The 25,071-nt window shown below is 39.9% G+C and overlaps 1 protein-coding gene across 2 annotated transcripts in view; it reads left to right on the top strand.

Moving 5' to 3' along the window:
• Positions 1-24,537, top strand: part of galnt7 (UDP-N-acetyl-alpha-D-galactosamine: polypeptide N-acetylgalactosaminyltransferase 7) — a 155,109-nt gene extending 130,572 nt beyond the window's left edge. For both annotated transcript variants that reach the window (XM_043704437.2, XM_043704430.2), the window contains exons 7-12: positions 4,366-4,483; positions 9,528-9,650; positions 11,786-12,004; positions 13,473-13,571; positions 18,216-18,344; positions 22,767-24,537. In XM_043704437.2, coding sequence (XP_043560372.2) covers positions 4,366-4,483; positions 9,528-9,650; positions 11,786-12,004; positions 13,473-13,571; positions 18,216-18,344; positions 22,767-22,904 — 826 coding nt within the window. In that variant the 3' untranslated portion in view covers positions 22,905-24,537. The remainder of the gene's footprint in view (positions 1-4,365; positions 4,484-9,527; positions 9,651-11,785; positions 12,005-13,472; positions 13,572-18,215; positions 18,345-22,766) is intronic.
• The last annotated feature ends 534 nt before the right edge of the window (positions 24,538-25,071 follow it).

Below are 25,071 nucleotides of genomic sequence, written 5' to 3'. Positions count from 1 at the left end.
ATACTTGGTAACTTCACTTGGGATAAATTTCTGCTGTGCCTCTCAAATTACCCCCAGAAACTCCTGCCATTGTTGCTCCACCATCTTCCCTGCTAGGTTCCCTTTCTCGTCAACTCTGACCAGCTCCTCCTCTATGGCTTTGTAGTTATCTTTCCTCAACGGTTACGTTTGATTCCAGCTTTTCTCTCTCTCAAACTACAGGGTGAATTCTATCATATTATGGTTACTGTCTCCTGTGGTTCTTTCACTTTATGCTCCTTAATCAATGCTGTCTCACTTCACATCACCGAATCCAAAATTGCCTGTTCCCTCGTGGGTTCTGCCACAAATTGCTCCAAACAAAATCTAAGACAATTCCACAAATTCATTTTCTATAGAATCTGTTACCAACTTGATTTTGACAATCTACTTGCATATTAAAGTCCACTATGATTATTGTAATAGTACCGTTCTTATAAGCCTTTTCTACCTTTTGATTTATTTTCTGTCCCACATTCTGAATTCTGTAGGAGGCCTGTACATAACTCCCATCCGGGTAGAGTTCCTCAATTGTATCAGACAGATTCTATGCCTTCCGGCTCTATATCACTTCCTGTTATTGATTTAATTTCATTTCGAACATAGAACAATACAGCGCAGAACAGGCCCTTTGGCCCTCGATGTTGCAAGGACCTGTGAACTATTCTCGGCTCTTCCCTCTACACTATCCCATCATCATCTATGTGGTTTCTCCAAGGATTATTTAAATCTTCCTAATATGGCTGAGTTGACTACATTGGCAGGTAGGGCATTCCACACCCTTACCACTCTGAGTAAAGAACCTGCCTCTGACATCTGTCTTAAACCTATCACCCCTCAATTTGTAGTTATGCCCCCTCGTACAAGCTGACATCATCATCCTAGGAAAAAGACTTTCACTGTCTACCCTATCTAATCCTCTGATCATCTTGTATGTCTCTTATCAAATCCCCTCTTCGCCTTCCTCTTTCCAATGAGAGCAGACCCAAGTCTCTCAGCCTTTCCTCATAAGACCTTCCCTCCAGACCAGGCAACATCCTGGTAAATCTCCTCTGCACCTTTTCCAATGCTTCCACATCCTTCCTGTAATGGGGCAAACCAGAACTGTACACAATATTCCCAAGTGTGGCCGCACGAGCGTTTTGTATAGTTACAGCACGATATTGCGGCTCCGGAACTTAATCCCTCTACAAATGAAACCTAACACACTGTATGCCTTCTTAACAGCACTATCAACCTGGGTAGCAACTTTCAGGGATCTATGTACATGGGCTCCAAGATCCCTCTGCACGTCCACACTACTAAGAATCTTTCCATTGACCAAGTACTCTGCCATCCTGTTATTCTTCCCAAATCACCTCACATTTAGCTGCATTGAACTCCATTTTGCCACCTTTCAGCCCAATTCTGCGGTTTATCCAAGTCCCCCTGCAACCTGCAACATTCTTCCAAACTGTCCACTGCTCCACCAACTTTAGTGTCTTCTGCAAATTTACTAATCCATCCACCTATGCCTGCATCTAAATCATTTATAAATATAACAAACAGCAGTTGTTCCAAATCAGATCCTTGTGGCACACCACCAGTTACCGGACTCCATGCTGAATATTTTCTATCAACCACCACTCGCTGTCTTCTTTCAGAAAGTTAGTTTCTAATCCAAACTGCTAAATCGCTCTCAATTCCATGCCTCTGCATTTTCTACAACAGCCTGCCATGTGGAACCTTATCAAAGGCTTTACTGAAGTCCATTTATACCACGTCAACTGCCCTACCCTCATCAACATGCTTCATCCCCATCTCAAATAAAACTCAGAGGTTTGTGAGACACGACCTGCCCTTGACGAAACCATATTGACTATCTAAAATCAAATTTCTTACTAACAAGGCAACCCTACATCCTCTGCCCATCTTTTCAATAGTACGTATATCACTAGATAATTAATTCCTAGCTCAGATTCCTTGCAGCCATGTCTCTGTGATACACGCAGCATTGTACCCACCAATTCCAATCTGCACTACAAGCTTATTTACCTTGTTTTGTATACTACGTGTATTTAAGTACAGCACCCTTAGTCCTGCATTGACCTGTTCCCTTCTCATAGTTGTCCCCTTACCTGTTGTGTCTGAAGTTAGATTCATGACCCTTTTCATATTCTTTCTCCTGTTACTTGTTAAGAAAACATTAATAACTTCTCCGAAGCCTTCCTTCACCTGCACCCAATCCTTTCCGTTTTTCTGTAATTTTCCATGCAACTGAGCCCAACACAACCCCCACACATCACTATTTTTACTTCAAAGCCCAGTCCACAGCCCAAGTTGTCCAATTCATCAGGACTCTGATAGCAGCATGCTTTGTAATTTAGCCCCTAGCTGCTCATATTTGCTCAGAATCTCTTGCATTGTTCTACCTATATCATTGGTGCCTGCATGGACCACAACAACTAGATTTTTCTCTTCTTGCACTGAGTTCCTCTGTAGTCCAAATAAGACATCCTGAACCCAGGCACCAGGAAGGCAGCATTGCCTTTGAGACTCTCAATCCTGCCCACAGAACAGTGCCTGTTCCTCTGACTGTACTATTCATTACTACAACTACATTTCTCTTTTCTCCCCTCTCTTGAATGACTCCCTGCACCATGGTGCTATGGTCAGTTTGCTCATCCTTCGTACAACTCCCATTAGTCCCAGTAAGAAAGAATCCCAAAACTGTTAAACTAGCTCAAGGGCTGAGGGTCCTACAGCACTACCTCCTTGAATTCTCTACCTGCTTCCTCATATTCACAATCCCCTGTCCCTGATCACTGACCGAATTCAAGGTAGTTAATTTAAGGGGTGTGACTGCCTCCTAAAACACAATGTTCAGGTAATTCTTCACCCTTCCAAATGTAAAAATTCCAGTCAATGTCCCTGTCCCATTCAGCACAAGTGAAAACCACAATGTTTATGTTAATGTGAATATTTCCAGTTGATCAATTTTTAAGTGTTTGTATGGTACACATTAGAATTTGTTTTTAATTGTGATTTGCAGAGATAAAGAATGTGTAGTCCCTTGGTGGTAATAAATCTGCTGCTTGCTCTCTTTCAAAAAAAGAAGCAAATTCTGCAGGTACATAGCCACTAGAGACCATAAAATAGTTGCCCTTGGCTCATGACAATTACCTAGATCATCACTCCCCTTAAATTGAATAACAATGAAAAGAAAATCGTCTTCCATCTGCTGTCTTAATTCTTTATTTGGATCAAATGAAAATGCTGAATTAAAGTCATGCATCAGAGATGACATTTCGAGTAATTGAAAGCAAACCACAAACTTATGTTCAGATTAGACTATAACAGAAGTCTGAAGATACCACAACTGCAAGTTAGAGGGTGTCAGGGAAGGAAGCAAACAAGTTTTGAATTTCATATTATACATCTGTGTTCTTGAATAGAAAGTAAAGGGGATGTAGTTTGAATGATTAGAATTGGGAGTACAGATGTGGAAAATGTCAACTTTAAATGAAACTGCTCCAGATTTGCGGTCAAATCAAAGTAACCATTCCAAAACAAAGCATGGGCTTGCCTGTTCTTGCACCAGCAGGATGTGTTTGCACCATATTTATAAGTTATAGATCTAACAGGATACACATTTTTCATGGAGGTTGGGTTGGTTGGGCTAATCTGAGGAGCCAAGGGGCAAGATAAAGGCAAGGATAATTCTTCCTGTTAACTGGATCACAGATTCTGCATTAGACTTTCACATTACTTTGCTTGTTCACATTTAGACATTTGGGTTATAGTTTTTTATTCTCAGTAAAAGAGCTTGGATAATGAAAGCTGAATTTAAAAATTCTCGTACTGACTGAGTTAAGCATGGGAAATGCTAGAAACACTCCAAAGGTTACATTTGAAGTAATAGTTTGCCAGTTTTCCCCACAAACTCTGAGTTACCAGCAATTTCCAATTTATTTGTTTTGTGTCGTTAAGTTGCATTACCTTTTTCTGAGTTTTTTGTTTAGACATTAATTAAAATCTTCTAAGTGTGTCTATTTGGACTCTTACAAATTTTATTCTCCCTGTGAAAAATGCATCTTATTTTCGTTGCATTTGTTTACATTTAACAATGGTTTCAAAGATTCAAACCAATTAACATCTGTAGTACAGCAGTTTGCTATATCATAATTTAGCAAAGTGACCTGAAACTAACAGATTTCTATTTGGAAAACGGCATTGCAACTTTAAATTGGTTTTACATGGGATTGATTTTAAAAATGTGCACTTCAGAAAAGAATAAATGCCGAAGTATCACTACAACTGTTGGAAATTCTAATTTGCTGTCTATTTATCCAACAATGACTTTGCCAGGTCCCCAGCTATGGCTGGAGGTTTGTTCGCTATTGAACGAGATTACTTCTTTGAACTTGGGCTGTATGACCCTGGCCTTCAAATCTGGGGAGGTGAAAACTTCGAGATATCTTATAAGGTAATGGACAAGAAATATAATAGGTTGTGACAGATTATTCTTAAATTCATAAATTCATTACTCATAATAGGGCACTATTGTCACTGAAATATCATTGTCAGAGGTCTTAAGGCCATGAAACTAGAGGTTTCGGGGCAGAAGTAGTCCATTTGGTCTATTGCGTCTACTTCACCATACAATGAGATCATAGTTGATCTAATAATGCTCAGCTCCACTTTTCTGCTATTTCCCCATAACCATGGTGGTATGTGGCTCAGTGATTAGCAGTGCTGCCTCACAACACCAGGGACATGGGTTCAATTCCAGCCTCGTGTCTGTGTGGAGTTTATGCATTTTCTGTGTGTCTGTGTGGGTTTCCTCCGGGTGCTCCAGTTTCCTTTCTTAGTGCAAAGATGTGCAGGTTAGGTGGATTGGCCGTGTTACATTGCCCATAGTGTCCAGCGATGTGTAGATTAGTTGGATTAGCCATAGGAAATGCAAAATTACTTGGATAGGGTTGGCGGAGAAGTCTGAGAGGGATGCTCTCCGGAGAGTCAGTGTGGACTTAACATAGAACAGCACAGTGCAGTACAGGCCTTTGGCCCTCACTGTTGCGCTGGCTTTTTATCCTACTGTAAGTTCAAACTAATCTACATACCCTCCAATTTACTATCATCCATGTACCTATCCAAGAGTTGCTTAAATGTCCCTAATGTATCTGAATCCACTACCACCGCTGGTAGTGAATTCCTCACATTCACCACTTTGTGTAAAAAAAAAAACAACCTGTGACATCTCCCCTGAAACTTCCTCCACTCTCCTTAAAATTATGCCCCCCATGTGATAGCCATTTCTGCCATGGGAGAAAGTCTCTGACTATTCACTCTATCTATGCCTGTCATCACCTTGTACACTAGGGAAAAACAAGGGTTGCAGATGCTGGAAACCAGATTCTAGATTAGAGTGGTGCCTTGATGAAGGACTTTTGCCCGAAACGTCGATTTTCCTGCTCCTTGGATGCTGCCTGAACTGCTGTGCTTTTCCAGCACCACTCTAATCTAGAATCACCTTGTACACCTCTAACAAGTTACCTCTCGGCCTTTTCCTTTCCAATGAGGTAAGCCCTAGCTCCCTTCACCTTTATTTATAAGTCATGCCGTCCAGTCCAGAGAGCATCCTCTGCACCCTATTCAAGCATATCATCCTGTTTCAGGCTGTCTTCACAAACAACAAGATGTCTCTCAGTAGTGAATACTGAATTATTTATTTAGTATAATAATAAGTATTTATTAAGGATCGCCAAATCTCCTCGAACTCCAGGCACAAGTTGTCTGCACTATCTCTGATTGGCCCTACCTCGCTCTCGCCATCCTCTTGCTCCTCCCATAAGTATAGGGCTTATCACACTTTAAGAATTCTGTGAACCTTAGATTCCTTTGCTGTTTTAAAAATATGTCTGTCGACCTGAAATATACTTAATGAGTTATCTCTACAGCCCTCTATAGTAAAGAATTCCACAGATTCACCACCCTCAGATGAGATTCGCCTTCATCTCTGTCTTAAATATGCAAACCTTACTCTGAAATTTTGTCCTGCTTTTGGCTTTAGACTCCTCTTCCAGAGGGAAAACAATCTGTTTCCATCTATGCTGTTAAGCCCCTAAGAATCTTGTATGTTTCATTTACATCACCTTTCATTTTAATAGATTCCAATGAGTTTCAGCCCAACCTACTCAACGTCTCTTCATAAGAAATCCATAACTGGGGTCAACCCAGTGAACCTTGTTTGGACTGTCTCCATTGCACAGTGGAAGACACCAGCAATATACCAGAAATTCAAGAGAGTCTGGATGCAGAAGTGAGTGTAGTAGCCATCACTAAAGAGGTGGTGCTGGGGAAGCTGAAAAGTCTGAAGGCGAATAAGTCAGCCGGACCAGGTGGACTGTACCCCACAGTTCTGAAGGAGATCACAGAGGAGAATGTAGAGGCATTGGTGGTGACCTTTCAGGATTCACTGGAGTCAGGGAAGGATGTAGAGGACTTAAACAGGGTTTTACATTAACCACTTATCAGAAGAGAAGGTTGCAGAAGACTGAAAACTATAGGCCAGTTAATCTGACCTCAGTTGTTGATAAGATTTTAGAACCTGTTATTAAAATAAGATTTTTGAGTACTTGGAAGTGCATGGTAAAGCAGGGCAGAGTCAACACGACTTCGTCAAGAATAGGTAATGCCTGACAAATCCGTTAGACTTCTTTATGGGAGGTAACGAGCAAGTTAGATAAAGGAGAGCCAGTGAACGTGATCGGTTTGGATTTTGAGAAGGCTTTTGACAAGGTGTCGCTAAATAAGATGAGTCTGGGCATGGTGATAGGGACAAGCTACTGACATTGGTTGACTGACAGAAAGCAGACTGTAGGGATAAAAGGGTCTTTTTCAAGATGGCGGTGGAGTTTCACAGGGGTCAGTGTCAGTACGACAACTATTCACATTCGACGTTACTGATCTGTGTGAAGGAACTGAAGGCATTGCCACTAAGTTTGCAGATGATACAAAGATAGGTGAAAAGACCGACAATGTTAGGAAATGGAGAGGGTGCAGAAGGACTTCGACAGGTTAGGAGATTGGGCAAAGTGGCAGATTGAATACGGTGTGGGAAAGTGTGAGGCTATGCACTTTGGTAGGAACAACAGAGGCATAGACTACTTTCTAAAACTAGAAAAGCTTTGGGAATCTGAAGTAGAAAGGGACTTGGGAGTCCTAGTTTCGGATTATTTTTAGGTTAACGTGCAGGTTCAGTTAACAGTTAGGAAGACAAATGCAGTGTTACAAGTTGTACTGCTGAGGCTTTATAAGGCTGTGGTCAGACCACATTTGGAATATTGTGATCCAAGATCATTGCTTGCTATTGCATTTTTTCAATCCCATATTAATAGAGTTACAACATCACCTTTTCCTTCCTCCCTGTCCTTCCAAAAAGTCACTCACCCTTGAATACTTAGTTCCTAGCTTTGATCTCCATGGTGCTATATGATCATACTCGAGAACCTTTGTTTGTGCCTTTTAATTCATTTGTTTTGTTCTGAATGCCACATACTTTGAAGTAAGGAAACTTTAATTTATAAACCACCTCAATACTAACGGAGGATAAGGTAACAGTAGATGAATTGAACAGATATTTTGTGTCAGTCTTCACTAGCTATAAATTATTTATTGATAGGAAGGGAGGAACTCACAAAAATTACAATTACCAGGAAAGTAGAAGTGAGTTAAGTTGTTGGAACTGAGAGTTGACATGACTCTAGATGTCGATGGATTTCATCCCAAGGTCTTATAAGTAACCAGTTAAATAGTTGATGCATTGGTTATAATTTTCCAAACTCATTAGATTTACACAACATTTCTTGAGTTTGGAGAATAGTTAAAACGTATCTCCTTTATTCAAAAAGGTTGGGAGGCAGGAAGCAGTAAACTACGGCTAGTTGTTTTAGCATCTGTCATAGGAAAAATGTTAAAAGCTACTATTAAAGATGTTATGACAGGACATTTGGATCAGACAGAGCCAATTTGATTTTGTCAAAAGGAAATCCTATTTAATTAATTTATTGGAGCTCTTTGAAGAGGTAACATGCTGTAGATACAAACAACCCTGTGGATGCGTTGTATTTAAATTTCCAGAAGGTGTCATATTAAAGGTTATTGTGAAAAATAAAAGCTCATAATGTAGGGGGTAACATAAATTGGCATGAATAGGAGATTGGCTAGCTAACAGGAAGCAGACAGACTAAGTGGTTTTTTTTTCAGACTGGCAGGATGTCATGAGTGGTATGCCACAGGGATTGCTGCTGGCACCTCAGTTCTTTACAGTTTATATAAATTATTTGGATGAAGGGATCAAAGGTATGATAGCTAAATTTGCTGATGACACAAGATAGGTAGAGAAGAAGTGATAAGGAGACTACATAGTGATGTAGATAGGCAAAGATCTGGCAAGTGGAGTGCAATATGAGAAACCGTGGTATTGGCCACTTTGGCAGAAAGAATAAAAAAGCATATTATGTATATGGTGAGAGGTTGCAAAGCGATTCGGGTGTCCAGAAGATTCGTATGTGGGTACAGCAAGTAATCAAGAAAGCTGTGAGAATGTTATGGTTTATTGTGAGGGGAGGTTATTCTGATTCAGTTATACAAAACATTGGTGAGATTGCATCTGGAATACTGTGTACAGTAATGGTCACCATACTTACAGAAGGATGTTAACTCATTGGAAGCAGTTCAGATAAAGCTTACTAGACTACTACCTGAATGAACAACTGCCTTATGAACAAAAGCTGGACAGGCTAGTCCTGCATACTCTGGAGTTTAGAGGAATCAGAAATTGCTTAATTGAAACAAAAAAGTCCAGAGAAGACTTGACTGGATAGATGTTGAAAGGATGTTTCTTCTTGTGGGAGAATCTAAAAGTAGAGGTCATAATTTAACACTAAATGCATGCCCATTGAATTTCATTGCCATTTTTACTCTGTGTTGAGAACCTTTGGAATTTAAATATTTTTAAGGCAGAGGTAGGTATATTCTTGATAATTAAATGGATTTCGGGCAAAAGCCCTTCATCAGGAATAGACATGTCGATTTTCCTGCTCCTTATATTGCCTGACCTGCTGTGCTTTTCCAGCACCACTCTAATCTAGACTTTGGTTTCCAGCATCTGCAGTCCTTGTTTTTACCTAATATTTCAATAATGCTGCAACACCTCTTGGCTTTGGAGGCCTATCTGAACCTCCCTCACCTGCCACACAAACACAAGCTGCAGTGACATCACATGTGTAAGAAAAAGTCAGAGCTTGACTATAAAAGTTTGTATCAGTGTAGTTTTATTGTTGTCCTCAAGAATTTATGAAAAGCTTTACTTGTGTGAATTGCAATCCATTTTGAAACTGTCATCTGGGTGACTTTTTGATTGGTATAATAAATGGGTTAAATTATATTGAATTGTGGAGAAAGTAATTAAAGAATGTTATCCTACTCAAAAATGACTTTTCCTTCTTTATTTTGTATCTCTCTAGATATGGCAGTGTGGAGGCAAGTTGCTGTTTGTACCTTGCTCTCGTGTTGGACATATTTATCGTCTACATGGGTGGGCAGGAAATCCACCGCCTGCTCATGTTGGGTCATCCCCAACATTAAAGGTATGTATCCATCCAATTACTCAACATTAACAATATCTCAAAACAACTTTTGTAAATACTATTAAATGGAAAATTGGTTCTCTCTACCTTGCAGTGTCAAGGATCTCAATACAATTCTCAAGCTTTCTGTGTCTTTCACAAAATTTGAAATTGTCCCCTGCTTGCCACACTCTGGATGACTTTGCTCACAAGTCTGTTTTATGCCACTGTATTGAATGCCTTTTGGAAGTCCACGTACACCACAAGAACAGCATTGCTCTTATCAACAGTCTCTATTACTACTCCAGAATTCTCCAGAAAGTTAGTTAAACATGATTTTCCCTGAACACGTACATGCTCACTTTCCTAATCAACCCACGTTTTTCTGTGACTAATTATCCTGAATTATTCTTTTTTTATTGCTTGTAGGTTTTATCACCAAAGTTAAATTAGCTGGTCTGTATTTGTTAGGCTGAACTTGTGGAACGTTTTTTGAACAAGGACATATGTTTGCAATTCTCCAAACCTCTGGCACCACCTCAAATCCATGGAAGATTAAAAGATAATTCCCGCTTTATCATCCTTCAATTTCTTCAGGTGCATCTCATCCAGCTTCAAGTACCAAAACCTATCCAACAGTATCTCCTTTTCAATTTTGAGATAGTTTTCTTTCTGTTTCCAAGTCTGGATGTATCTACCTAATTGGTAAAGACAAATTAAAAGTATTCATTTTACACCTCAGCCATGTTTCTTGCCTCAAATTTAAATTCCCATTTTGATCCTGAATCAGCCTTATTCCTCCTTTTGCCACCCTTTTACTGTTGTTGCTCTCATAGAGGACTTTGGGATTTCCCTTTATAATGGCTGGCTGTTTTTATTTTTGCCATAATCCTACTTTGCTTCACATATTTTTTTTTTCACCCCACCCCTAGAACCTTCTGTATTTTGTTTGGTTCTTGAATGTATTTACTACCTAACATCTGCCACAGCATGCTTTTTCTTTCATTTTTATCACATATACCATTTGGAGTGTTTTGGATTTGTTTGTCCTACCTTGCCTCCTTCAGCAAATGTACCTGGATTGCCTGAACCATCTCCTCTTTGCAAGTAGCTCATGTTTCACCTGCTATTCTTCCTGCTAGCCTTTGGTTCCTGTCTGTCTAGTCCAATTTCGTTCTTGTACCATTAAAGTCAGCTGTCGGCCAGTGAATTATTCTTGACCAACGTCGCTTTCCATTCTGTTAAACTGATCACTGTCCTCCAAATAATTCGCCATTGTCACTTGATCTACTTGGCCCTCCTCATTCCCAAGTACAAGGTCTAGCAGTCTCCTTTCTTGTTTGACTGGACACATTCTCCTGAAAAACAAATTCTCCTGAACTAGTTTATGCCTTACACTGCCACAGTCCCAGTCTACGTTATGGTAATTAAAGACACCTATTATAACTACAATGTTTACACCTCTGTATAATGTTCTTGTAAGTTTGTTCATCTTCCATTAAGTACTTGGTGAATCTCTGGTGCTTCCTTTTGGAATTATGTAAAAATATTGAGTTGAAAGAGCACTCTGCTTCTTGCGTTCTTAAGAGAATGCTAGCTGTTTGTGGCCTATTTGTTGCACTGCATGGTACAAGGAAACATGTTTAATTAAAGATGACCGTCATCTCATAGGTTGGTAATCTGATCATGATCCATTTAACCAATAGTAATGTGAGAAGCAGAGTGCTATTCCAACTCAATATTTTTCCCTATTGATTCCAAAAGGAAGTTCCAGAGATTCACCACCCATATCAAGTACTTGGTGGAAGATGAATAAATTTACAACAAAATTACACTAAAGTGTAAACAACAAAGTTATAATGGGTTACTGCAACACCAGGCAGCAATCTTGAAGATTCTTTACAAATAGCCACCAGGCCACGTATAGATAAGTAAAATAAGATGAAGTACTGATTACATGTCAAAATCAGTCTTTCATTCCACATTGTGGATCTGAAAGCAAATGTTAGTTTCACTACATTCTTTGTTACACAACTTGGAGAACTAGCATTTCAGTTTCCAAAGTTATCTAATGATAGTCTTCATTTTCTGAATATTTTGAACCAAAGTATTTTGGTAGTCCTCTAAATTATTTTATCAACGTTACTATTTTATAGAATTATGTTCGTGTTGTTGAAGTTTGGTGGGATGAATACGCCGAGTACTTTTATGCAAGTCGTCCAGAAACAAAAGCCATGGCTTATGGAGATATATCTGAGCTCAAGAAATTTCGTGAAGAACACAACTGCAAAAGTTTTAAATGGTTTATGGACGAAATAGCTTATGACATTCCAGACAATTACCCACTGCCAGCTAAAAATGTAGAATGGGGAGAGGTAAAATTTCTATTGCGTATTCAACCTAGATTAAATGTTGGAGTTCTATTCTCATTGCAATTATCGAGTAATAATTCCCAAGAACTATCATGAAAAAAAAATCACTGATGTCTGCAACCTAATTGCAACATTGCAGATTTAGTTAATAACTGGTTGCAGCTCTGATTCCGTGTAGAATTTACTATGTTGCTGTACGTTGGCCTTATAAACTAAATCAGATTTAATCTACGAAAACTGTCAGGGCCAGGCCACTAACTTTAATGTTTTAATTGGTTCTGACCAAACCTCTTGAAATACGTGAGGCCTGCTGAGATTGGGGCAACAGTTGAGAACAAAGCTTAACTGGCAATAATGTGACCAATGACGATGCAATTTGCTTCAGCCCCCCCCCCCCCCCTTTGTCTGGCTATTTGTGAAATTGCTGAATAAGCTTGTCACCTTAAGGATCAAGGGAAGGATGGGGTTTGAGAGCACATTCAGCATGGAGAGGAGAGAAACTGTGCTGTGAATTTTTGACCGTGCAACCAGATCTCCATTGAGAACCTGATGCAAGTGAACTTGCATACCTGTTGTAAAGTATGGACCAATAATTAATAAGTTTATCCAAATCCTTAAACATGGGTCAATACTTTGAAGCATCTTTCCTTTTATGAAAATTATGGGTTTAGATGGAGTTAATGGTAGTTGTCTTTTTACCCTAAAATGGGGCATTTCAAGACTAGAGGGTACATTTTTAAGGTGAGAGGCGAAAGAGTTAAAAAAGACATGATGGGCAAACATTTTGCAGAGGGTGATTCATGTGAGCAATGAACTTTATGAGGAAGTGGTGCATGTGGATACAATTACAATAGTTAAAACATTTAGATAAGTACATGAATAGGAAAGGTTGGAAGGGATATGGGCCAGGAGCAGGCAGATAAAACTAGTTTAATTTGGGAATATGTTCGGCATGTTGACAGGCACATTCTGCCACATGAGAGAAAATATATCAAGTGTTATTGTGGATTATTTTTGTTGCTGTATTTAAGACAGAGTTAGATAGGTTCTTGATTAGTAAGGCAATCAATGGTCATGGGGAGAAGACATGAGAATGTGATTGAGAAATACATCAGCCCTGATTGAATGGCAAAGCAGACTCAATGGGCTGAATGGCCTTATTCTGCTCCTTTTTATGGTTTTTTTCTTCTCTGTTGCCAAGCTGCTGTAGTCACTGGTCGTCATGGTGGTGAACCATAGGCAGTGTCATCATTTTCCTCCATCGTCAGCTCATGGCTCCCAGGTTTGATAATCAATGTCTCTACCCTTCATATTACACCTTCTTGCAAGCATCCTGAAGTGTAGTTTTGGGCATCTTACCTGTTGTCCTACTCCAACTACCTTACATAATACAAGGTAATAATTCTAGGGAGTTCCATAATTGCATGCACTCTAGTACCTAGTTTATGAACCTTGCACCTTTTGCCTTTAGATCAGAGGATATGAATCCGATTATTGCATTGACAGCATGGGCCATACCAATGGTGGGTTTGTCGAGCTGGGACCTTGCCACAGAATGGGAGGGAATCAGGTAACTATGCCAACTTCAAAATGACAAGTAAGAGTATGAGTTTCAAGTAACAATTGATTTATACATTACGAAGCAAAATACCTATAAATTTAGTGAAAAACAAGTCAGAGATGGTAACTTTATTTGCCTTTGCTTGAAATTTAGTGAGCCAAATTGTTGAATGACTGCATGAGAAACACTTGTTAATGAAGAAGATGATTTTCAGAGTTTAGGGTTAATTAAAGGCAGGGGCATATGAGTCAGTAAGACTTTGTTCAAATGGCAGGGTAATGTAATGACCCATTCTAACACAGGGTCACTGGACTTGAAACGTTAACTCTCTTATTCTAAGTGTATGCTGTCAAACCTGCTGAATTTCTCCAGCATTTTGTTTTTGTCATGGGATAGTATGTACATAACTGGAGTGGTGATCCAGTACCTTTTTATTAATGATCTGGAGGCACAAATTTGAATCTGTCAATGGGGTTTTCATCAATAAATATCAAATAATAAAGCCAGTAACAGTAATATGCCCACTAATCAGGGTGTTCTAGCTAGGTGGATAAAGAACTGGATGAGCAACAGGAGACAGAGAGTAGTAGTTGAAGGGAGTTCTTCAAATGAAGAAAGGTAACCAGTGGTGGTCCACAGGGATCAGTGCTGGGCCCACTGCTGTTTGTGATAGACAGACATAAATGATCTGGAAGAGGACATTGGTGGTCTGATCAGTAAGTTTGCAGATGACATGAAGATTGGTGGAGTAGCAGAAAGCATAGGGGACTGTCAAAGAATACAGGAGAATATAGAGAGACTGGAGAGTTGGGCGGAAAAGTGGCAGATGGAGTTCAATCCAGGCAAATGTGGGGTGGTGCATTTTGGAAGGTCTAATTCTAGAGTGAACTGTACTGTAAATGGAAGAGCCTTGGGAAAAGTTGATGAGCAGAGAGATCTGGGAGTTCAGATCCATTGTACCCTGAAGATTGCTGCACCGGTGGCTAAAGTGGTCAAGAAGGCATATGTTATGCTTGCCTTCATCGGACAGGGTATTGAGAATAAGAGCTGACAGGTCATGTTAAAATTGTACAAGACTTCGGTTCGGCTGCATTTAGAATACTGTGTACAGTTCTGGTCGCCACATTACCAAAAGGCTGTGGATGCTTTGGAGAGGGTGCAGAAAAAGTTTACGAGGATGTTGCCTGGTATGGAAGGTGCTAGCTATGAAGAGAGGTTGAGTAGGCTAGGATTTTGCGGAGTGGACTCGATGGGCCGAATGGCCTTACTTCCGCTCCTATGTCTATGTCTTATGGATTGTTTTCTTTAGGAAAAAGGGGATTGAGGGGGAACCTGATTGAGGTTCCCCCTTCATGAAATCATGAAGGGTAAAGACAGGATGGATAGGGATAAGCTTTTTCCGAGAGTGAGGGATTCAATAACAAGAGGTCACGCGTTCAAGATGATAGGTAAAACCTTTAAGGGGGATGCATGCAGAAAGTACTTTACACAGAGGGTAATGGGTGCCTGGAACACGTTGCCAGCAGAGGAAGTAGAGGTAGGCAATGTAGATTCATTTAAGGTGCGTCTGGACAGATGCATGAGTAGGTGGGGAGCAGAGGGATACAGATGCTTAGGAATTGGGTGATTTTTGGATCTGGATGGGCTTGGAGGGCTGAAGGGCCTGTTCCTGGGCTGTAAATGTTCTTTGTTCTTTGTTTTGTTCTTAATCATTACATCGTTCTAAATTCAACTGGTTTGCCATTGTCCTTTTTATGGGAGGAATTATGCTACCCCTATCCAGTCTGACTGAATTGAGACAGGGACGGCACGGTGGCTCAGTGGTTAGCACCACTGCCTCACAGTTCCAGGGACCTGGGTTCATTTCCACCCTTGGGTGACTGTGTGGAGTTTGCACATTGTCTGCGTGGGTTTCCTCCAGGTGCTCCAGTTTCCTCCCACAGTCCAAAGATGTGTAGCTTAAGTGAATTGGCCATGCTAAATTGCCAATAGTGTTCAGGGAAGTGTAGGTTAGGTGCATTAGAACAAAGAACAAAGAAACTTTACAGCCCAGGAACAGGACCTTCGGCCCTCCAAGCCTGAGCCGATCCAAATGTACTGTCTAAACCTGTCTGTCAATTCCTAAGCATTTGCATCCCTCTGCTCCCCACCTACTCATGCATCTGTCCAGACGCATCTTATATGAATCTACCGTGCCTGTCTCTACCACCTCTGCTGGCAACGCATTCCAATCACCCACCACTCTGTGTGAAGTACTTGCCACGTGTATCCCCCTTAAACTTTCCACCTCTCACCTTGAAAGCATGACCTCTCGTTATTGAATCCTTCACCCTGGGGAAAAAGCTTGTCTCTATCCACCCTGTCTATACCCTTCATGATTTTGTAAACCTCAATCAGGACCCCCCTCAAATTTCCTTTTTTCTAATGAAAATAAACTAACCTACCCAACCTCTCTTCATAGCTAGCACCTCCCATACCAGGCAACATCCTCGTAAACCTTCTGTGCACCCTCTCCAAAGTGCCCACATCCTTTTGGTAATGTGGCGACCAGAACTCTACACAGTATTCTAAATGTGGCCAAACCAATGTCTTGTACAATTTTAACATGACTTGCCAGCTCTTATACTCAATACCCCATCCAGTGAAGGCAAGCATACTATATGCCTTCTTGACCACTCTATCCACCTGTGCAACAACCTTCAGGGTACAATGGACCTGCACTCCCAGATCTCTCTGCCCATCAACTTTTCCCAAGGCTCTTCCATTCATTGTATAATTCGCTCTAGAATTAGACTTGCCTAAATGCATCACTCACATTTGTCTGGATTGGAAGCCAACTGCCACTTTTCCGCCCAACTCTGCAGTCTATCTATATCCTCTTGTATGCTCTGATAGTCCCTTATGCTTTCTGCTACTCCACCAATCTTTGTGTCATCTGCAAACTTGCTGATCATACCAACAGTGCCCTCTTCTAGATCATTTATGTATATTACAAACTGGCCCCAATACTGACCCCTGTCGAACACCACTGGTCACCTTTCTACATTTCGAGAAACTCCCTTCAACTACTACTCTCTGTCTCCTGTTGCTCAACCAGTTCTTTATCCACCTGGCTAGAACACCCTGCACATCATGTGACTTCAGAACACCCTGCACACCATTAGTCAGGGGTAAATATAGAGGAGGGGAATGGTTCTGGGTGGGTTACTGTTCAGAGGGTCAGTGTGGACTTGTTGGGCTGCAGGGCCTGTTTTCACACTCTAGGAATTCTATATATATAATTTTAAAAATCCAGAGACATGTTGCCAACTCTTGTCCTCTGAAATAGCTGAGCAAGCCACTTGGGCAATTAGGAGTTGGCAATAAATGCAAGCCTTGCTGGCGACATCCATATCCTGTGAATGAATTTCTAATAAGCTACTTAAAGCGCACATCTTTTTCTTTTTTTTTCAAAAGAGATGGAAATCACCAACTCATGAATTGTGAAACATTTTCCCATTAACTGAAAAGTTCAATGTGACATTTTTCTCCTTAAGGTTTACTCGCAGAAGAAAGCAACATAATAAATAACAAGGACACTACAAACAAAATAGACATTTAAAGTCACGTCTCTATAACAATTCTAGCTTTATCCCATATTTGTGTGCCATTGGCAAATTATGTAATTCCCTCATACTCACCCTGTTTTCTCATGTACAGAGACACTACCCAGTGCAACTGCCCAACCTTTTGTAGATACATACTGTGCTCTTCCAATCCTTTCAGTTCGTATTCCCCCCCACCCCCAACTTTCCCACCCTACCCCTGATTATCTGATACTCTTTTAATCCTACTGTACAAGTTGGGGATATTCTACTCACCCCTCCATCCTGACTAACTACTGTACTGCTAAAGATTTGATGCTGTCAGTTTCTCTCATTGCCAAATGATAATTTCTTGCCTCACTCATTTTCCAGTTATGCCTTCTTTTCATGTCTGTACTACTTGTTACCATCATTATCATCCATTCACTTCCGGCACCCCATCCCGGTATTACCTTTTCCTTTGTTGCAGCTCCTGTCTGAGTACTGTTTTAAAGTGAATCTCTGTGTTGTATGCTGTAAAAGGAAGTAGTTTTGTTAGAATTCCTGTCCATGACTTGAGTGGAATGACACCAAAAGAAAGGAGTTTCTGGTCTATAATCCAAGATGGTAGAACTGCTGACAGGTACACCCTTCTCACCACTGTCCTCCATCAAATCACTGTCAACCTGCAACAAGCATTAGTTGTTTATATCTTCAGTTAGGAGCATCAGAAAGCACCTGTGAAACAGATAACCTGGAGAATGCTAGAAGGCATAGACTCTAACTGGACAGAGATGAATAAAAAAACTAGAACCTTGTATAATGTGGATTGTGGTTCTCCCCTTTATGCGCTGCTTTGAGCCCTGTTCAGAATGTCGTCACACAATTGTTTTGCTATAGATTTGCATTTTCAGTGTTTATGCTTATCTGACCCTTTCAGAATCTCTTTTTGTATATGATTTTATAAGTTTTAAAAATGTTTGAAACCAGGCAACATTCTTGTAGGTATAAAGTTGTTTTGGTTCTGGTGTTACAGTAATGAAAACGAAACAAAAACTTGCTGCTTTACAAAGTAAACATTGTTTTCCAGCTGTTTCGAATCAATGAAGCCAACCAATTGATGCAGTATGACCAGTGCTTGACCAGAGGACCTGATGGCTCAAAGGTTATGATTACACATTGTAACATGAATGTATATAAAGACTGGCAATACTTTAAGGTAAAGATTCTTTTCTCTTTCTACAAGTGAGAAGATTGACGTCATCTAATTACTGTCTTTAAAATTATGAAAGGATTTGACAGTATAAATGTGGAGAACAGTTTTCATTGTATGGACACCAGAACTAAGAAATAATAAATTTTATAAATCTGAAAAGGAATTCAGGAGAATGAGCAGAATATAGAAATTATGATGAAATTTCCATTGTGCTACTGCAGCATAGGTGTTTTCATTACATTTTGAAGTGAAATGTCGTAACCCACTCAGTGAATTTAATAAACATTATATAGCTGCCACAAGGAGTAATTGAGGTGAATAGCATAGATGTATTCAAGGGGAAACTCGAGAAATACATTGGGGAGAAAATAATCAAAGGTTATGCTGATAGCATGAGATTAAGAGTGAATAGAAAGTGGCTCATATGGAGCATAAATGCTTACTTGTATTACTTGGGCTAAACAGTTCATTTTTCCTGTGCTGTACATTCAATGTAATTCTGTACAGTGCAAGCTTAATGTTGCGTTAATATTGATTGTATTTCAAATTATAACCTGTGATTATCTGTAAGTTTCCTTTATAATTTGTACTGTTCTGTTTTTAATATGAAAATAGATAACATTTAATTTCAAAATGCATTAAAAAGTCTTGCACTGCACTATCACAATGGAAAATCTCATCACAAAAGACTGTTACACCTGTTGGTGGTGAGGTGATATGTTCGTTTTATGCAGCATCAGGTGGTAAAGCAGCTGCTCAGAAGGTTGAATCTATACTCATTGGAATTTAGAAGAATGAAAGGTGATCTTATTTCAACTCAAGATTCTGAGGAGTTTTTACCAGTTACATGTTGAAAACATATTTCCCCTTTGGGGCCTCTAGAAAAAGAGGATATTAAAAATAATGAGTCTCCCATTTTGAGATGGATATGAGGCAGAATTTTCTCTGAAGGTTGTTCATCTTTGGAATTTACTCCTCCAATGAGGAGTGAATTATAATGAATTCAGTCGAGAATAAGTTTCTGTAAAGACAAAAAGAACTAGAGAAATTAATAGAACTGAAGGCTGATAAATCTGCAGTGCATCACAGGGTACAATAGGGGATCCATTGGTTACCATCTTCCAAAATTCTGTAAGTTGCTTTTATTGATCAAACATGGAATTTAAAAGCTTGAAGGTTGTGCTGGAACTGTGTAATATTTCCATGAATTTCCACTCAAAGGAAGGGTCACTGGACCCAAAACGTTAAATCTGTTCCCTTTCCACAGATAGTACCAGACCTGAGAAGATTTTCCAGCAATTTCTGTTTTTGTTTTTGATTTCTAGCATCCGCAGTATTTTCACTTTTTTGAAAATATTGATTAAGCCACAGCTACAGTATTGTGTGCAGTTCTGGAATCCACATTATAAGAGGGATGTGATATCACTGGAGGGCGTGCCGAGGCAATTTACCAAACGATTGCCTGGGCTGGAGAGTTTTAATTATGAAGAGACATTGGACAGACTGGGGTTGTTTTCCCAGCAGAGGAGATTGAGGGGACATGATTGAGATGTCCAAAATTATGAGGGGTGTACATAGGAAAACTTTTCTCTTGCTGGACGGATCAGTGACCAGAGGCATACGTTTAAAGTAAGAGGCAGAAAATTTAGAGAAGATGTGAGGATAAACTTTTTTACACCGAGGATGGTGGGAATCTGGAGCTCACTGCCTGTCAGGATGGTTCAAGCAGAAACCCTCATTTCATTTAAGTAGTATTTAGATAGCCTTGTGTGCCTTGGCACCACAAGTGCCTCGGGGCCAAAAGTTGGAAGATCACAAGATATAAGATCAGAATTAGGCCACTCCGTCCATAGAGTCTGCTCTGCCATTCAATCATGGCTGATAGGTTTCACAACCCCATTTTCCTTCCTTCTCTCCGTAGTTCTTGATCATCTTACCAATTGAGGACCTATCTGTCCCTGTCTTAAATACACTCAGTGACTTGGCCTCCACAGCCCTCTGAAGTAATGAGTTCCACAGATTTACCACCTTCTGGCTGACAGAATTTCTCATCCCCCTCAGTTCCAAAGGGTTGTCCCTTCACACTGAGGCTGTGTCCTCGGGTCCTAGTCTTTCCTACTAGTGGGGAGAAAATTCTCAGCAAACAGTCTATCCAGGGAATTCAGTAGAAACCTCTTTGCCTGAAGAATAAACAGAATATAGAAATTATGATGAAATTTTCATTGTGCTACTGCAGCATAGGTGTTTTCATTACATTTTGAAATGAAATGTCATAATCCACTTAGTGAATTTAATAAATATATATAGCTGCCACAAGGAGTAATTGAGGTGAATAGCATAGATGCATTTAAGGGGAAACTCGAGAAACACATCGGGGAGAAAGTTTCAGTGAGGTTTCATCCTTCCCATCCTTTGAAACTCCATCAAGTAAACACCCAAAGTCCTCAACTGCTCACCATACAACAACCCTTCATCCCTGGGATCATTCTTGTAAACTCCTCTAGACCACCTCCAATGCCAGGACCTTCTTCCTTAGATACGGGACCCAAATTGCTCACAATATTCCAAATGTGATCTGACCAGAGCTATAACACAGCCTCCACATTCTCTACTCATGTGTCCTAACACTTTTGAAATGAATGCTACCATTGAATTTGTCTTCCTAACTGAACCTGCATGTTAACATTAAGAGAAGCCTGAATTAGGGCTCCTAAGAGTCTTTGTGCTTCAGATTTAGCAGCGTCTCCTCATTTAGAAAAAAGTCTAAGCCTCTGTTCATGCTACCAAACTCCGCAACCTCATACTTTCCATGTTGTTTTGCAGCTGGTACTTCTTTGCCAACTATCCCAGCCTATCCAAGCCCTTCTGCAACCTCCCCACTTCCTCAACACCACTTGTCTCTCCATCTATCTTTGTGTCATCTACAGCCTTAGCAACAATGCCCTCAGTTCATTCATCCAGATCGTTAGTGTATAATGTGAATAGTTGTGGTCCCAACACCGACCCCTGCAAAGCTCCACTAGTCACCAGCTGCCATTCCTTTATCCCCACTCTGCCTTCTGCCAGTCAGCCAACCCTGTATCCAGTATTGAGAGTGTGTTGCTGGAAAAGCACAGCAGGTCAGGCAGCATCCGAGGAGCAGGAAAATCGACGTTTTGGGCCAGAGCCCTTCATCAGGAAATCCTCCTCCTCAGATGCTGTCTGACCTGCTGTGTTTTCCAGCAACACACTCAACTCTGAACTCCAGCATCTGCAGACCTCACTGTCTCACAACCCTGTATCCATGCCAGTATCTTTCTTTTTAACACCATGGGCTCTTATTTAGCAGCGTCTTGTGCGGCACCTTGTGAACGGTCTTCTGGAAATCCAAATAGATCATATCCACTGGTTTTCCTTTATCTAACTTACTCATTATCTCATCAAAGAATTCTAACAAATTTGTCAGATATGACCTCCCACAACAAGCTGTCCTGACTCCCCCCTGTTTGACCATGCACCTTCCAAGTACTCCACAATCTCGGCCTTAATAACAGATTCTATAATCATACGAATGACAGCAGTCAGGCTAACCAACCTATAATTTCCTGTCTTCTGCCTCCCTCCCTTCTTAAACGGTGGTATTACATTAGCCATTTTCCAGTACTCTGGTACCCTCCCTGGCTTTTGCCCGAAACGTCGATTCTCCTGTTCCTTGGATGCTGCCTGACCTGCTGCGCTTTTCCAGCAACACATTTTCAGCTTTACCCTCCCTGACTCCAGTGATTTGTGAAAGATCACCACCAATGCCTCCACAATCTGCTCAGCTATCTCCTTCAAAACTCTGAAGTGTACTCCATCTGGTCTGGATGATTTATCCACCTTCTTGCCTTTTCGCTTCTATTGCACCTTCTCTTTAACATGTCTTGCTGAATGGAGTTGAAATTGCTTTATTCTTGACTTTTACACCTGATATTCTGGCACTCCCCATTTATCTTGGCTGGGGATAATTATGCAACCTCCACTGTATCATTACTGCCCACTGCCTCATCTCCCACTAATGTCATTTTTATGCAACTTTCTCATTTTTTTTCTAATACACCAATATTAGTTAGGTCAGTAAAACTGTTCATTAAAGTGACAAGCTTTCATTTACATTCGTGCCTGTTAAAGTAGAAATATCTGAAAGCACTGAACAGACTTGCTTAAATGTAAAACAAAAGTCTGATTGTCGCAGGAATGAAGATAGCAACTATTCTGAGCCCACACCACTTAATGGATAACCGTAGAGTGAACAGGCAACCAATGTCTTAATTTTTATTAGGTGCAATTGTTTGAGAGGGGCTAGTTGGTTGATGTTTTTATTTATTCCAATTCTAAGGTGAAAGCCTAGTTTAATCAACTTGACTGTGTGATTGATAGTGGCTTGTCCATCTGTTTTCTTTTCAGACTTTGCACAGATTCACACACATTCCCACGGGCAAGTGTTTGGACCGCTCTGAAGTTGATCACAAGGTTTTCATCTCTGACTGTGACTCTGCGAAGGCCACACAAAAGTGGGAGATGAACAACCTTCTCGCAGTGTAGAACTATACTGGCAGCTGCTCATAGTTTGTCAAATATATGTACAAGATGGAGAATTATCTGTATATTGCTGCAAAAAAAATGTACAGCTCGGTTTGTAAATATTTTTGACACCCTTTTCAATGAAGGTTCCAGATAAACTGTGATAATGTAATATGATAGCCAATATCATGTAATTACAAAATGACACTCTTTTTTTGTTACCTTAAATTCTTAGATGTTTATAACTTATTCTGCTGTCATCTTGAGACATGTTGCATCTTCATAGGAAGGTGCAGACCTATTTTCTTTGGGATTACACTCAGGGCGATGAACAAAGGTGGCTTTTCCTCAATAAGTTTGTTTCAATGAGTACGTTGTGATCAGGGTCATCAATTTGCCCCAATAAGGCAAGCCCAGGAAATTGAGATCTGAATGTTCCAGTATGTTTGGTTAAATGGGATGCACAAAGCCCGAGATTGTTTTTAATTCTGTTTAATTCACCCCCTGCAAGAATCTTAGATATTCTGATGAGAATTTCAGCAAGATTCCAATGGCTCTCTCATTTTCATTCTTCAAGTGGGAGGGATTATTGTAAATTTCAGCACAATCTTGGCGAATGCTGAACAATGTCTGATGCTAAAAGACAAAAGTGTTATTTTTGTGGAAATCATTAATTAGTCTGGAGTGCCAGAAATGCCTCTTTTTTTTTGAGCCAATGCAGAAATATTATAGACCAGCAGAGATCTTGGTGACCATGGGCGCTTGCTTAGATTGTAAACTGTTATTGAAGCTCTTCAGGCTTTCTTGGCCAAATAGATTCAAGAGTCTTATGTGTGCTTCTGGTTTTCAACATTTGTCTGAAATTGATCATAAAACCACTTAAATTTCTGCTGTGATCTTGCCTAACCCATGTTTCCAGCTTATTTCTTGCTTTGCTGTTGTTTGACAGTGGAGTCAAAATGCCTAGACACTGCTTTTAGCTCCCATTTTTATTGAATGAACTTAAGTTTTCTTAAGGTAAGTCTTTGTTTTAATTCCTAAATTAGTGACTGCATTTTTAAGCATTTTGGGATTGTTGCTCGGGTTTCCTTCACACTGATTCTGCAAAATGATTTTGCGCGTGCAAATATTGACACCTTTGAGGAAATCAGCTAATCTTGATAAACTCTGTGCCGTATTGAAATATATTTTTCTATAACATACTTGAATGTGGGTAGAAATAAAGGTATTTAACTTAGTTCTTTAGTATAATGCTGCAGCAACTCATCACAAGAAAGAAATAACTTATTTTTTCCTAAACACTACCACAGAAAAATGGATTGGCCTGAAATTCTTTGAAGATGCTGTACTTCACTCCTGTGGTGCTATTGGATAACAAGTACAAAATTAATCTGCCAAAACACATCCTTTGTATTTAATTCATGTTTTACATTGTTATGCAAGATGATTTTTCACTTTGGTTATGCAAATTGTAAATATTCTCAAAAATAGCAATTTCTGTACAAACTGTATAATTGGGCAGGGCTGTTTAATTGAGAAAAAACTGGGATTAAAATGTTATGGTGGTCAGAAAATCAAACCATAGTTCATTCTGCTGTAAACTTGTTCTGGACTTATCACTAAGCCAAATAAAAATCCACTACAACTTTGTGAATGCGACTGGTCAGCAGTAATCAACATCTCTTACTTGAATTGTTTCCAAAATTCGGTACCAGGATCAAAAAATAAGGTAGTCCTAATAAATCCAGTAAGGAATTCAGAAGAAACTTACCCAGCGCCTAGTTAGAATGTGAAACTCAGTTGATAAAAAGAAATAAATAGCATGGTTAGATTTAAGTGAAAACTATAAAGGAATAAAGGAGTGGTTATCAAACTTTGTTGGTTGATAGAAGCTCTCTTCAATTCTTCCCAGCTAAATTATAATATTGCTCAAAATGTGAAAGCGCAGCATGGAAAGAGTTTTCATTTTAATAATGTGTTTTAGAAAACATATTTGACTGCTTCTCATTGCAGGAGCATGTGCATCCTGGGCAAGAGCCAAGAGACCAAAAGAGCCTAGAGGTCACATTTGAGGTTGTGCTGGCATGAATAAATGAAGAGGTGTGTGAAGAGGCTCATGTGGTGCTTAGAGGAATTGAACTAAATGGTCTGATGCTGTGTCATACCTGAGTTTGACTACATAATTAGT

Source organism: Chiloscyllium plagiosum, unplaced genomic scaffold, assembly GCF_037043375.1.
Source record: "Chiloscyllium plagiosum isolate Xiang-an unplaced genomic scaffold, Cpla_swu_hap1 HiC_scaffold_2, whole genome shotgun sequence".
NCBI lineage: Eukaryota > Metazoa > Chordata > Chondrichthyes > Orectolobiformes > Hemiscylliidae > Chiloscyllium > Chiloscyllium plagiosum.
This window is presented reverse-complemented; position numbering and strand designations above follow the sequence as displayed.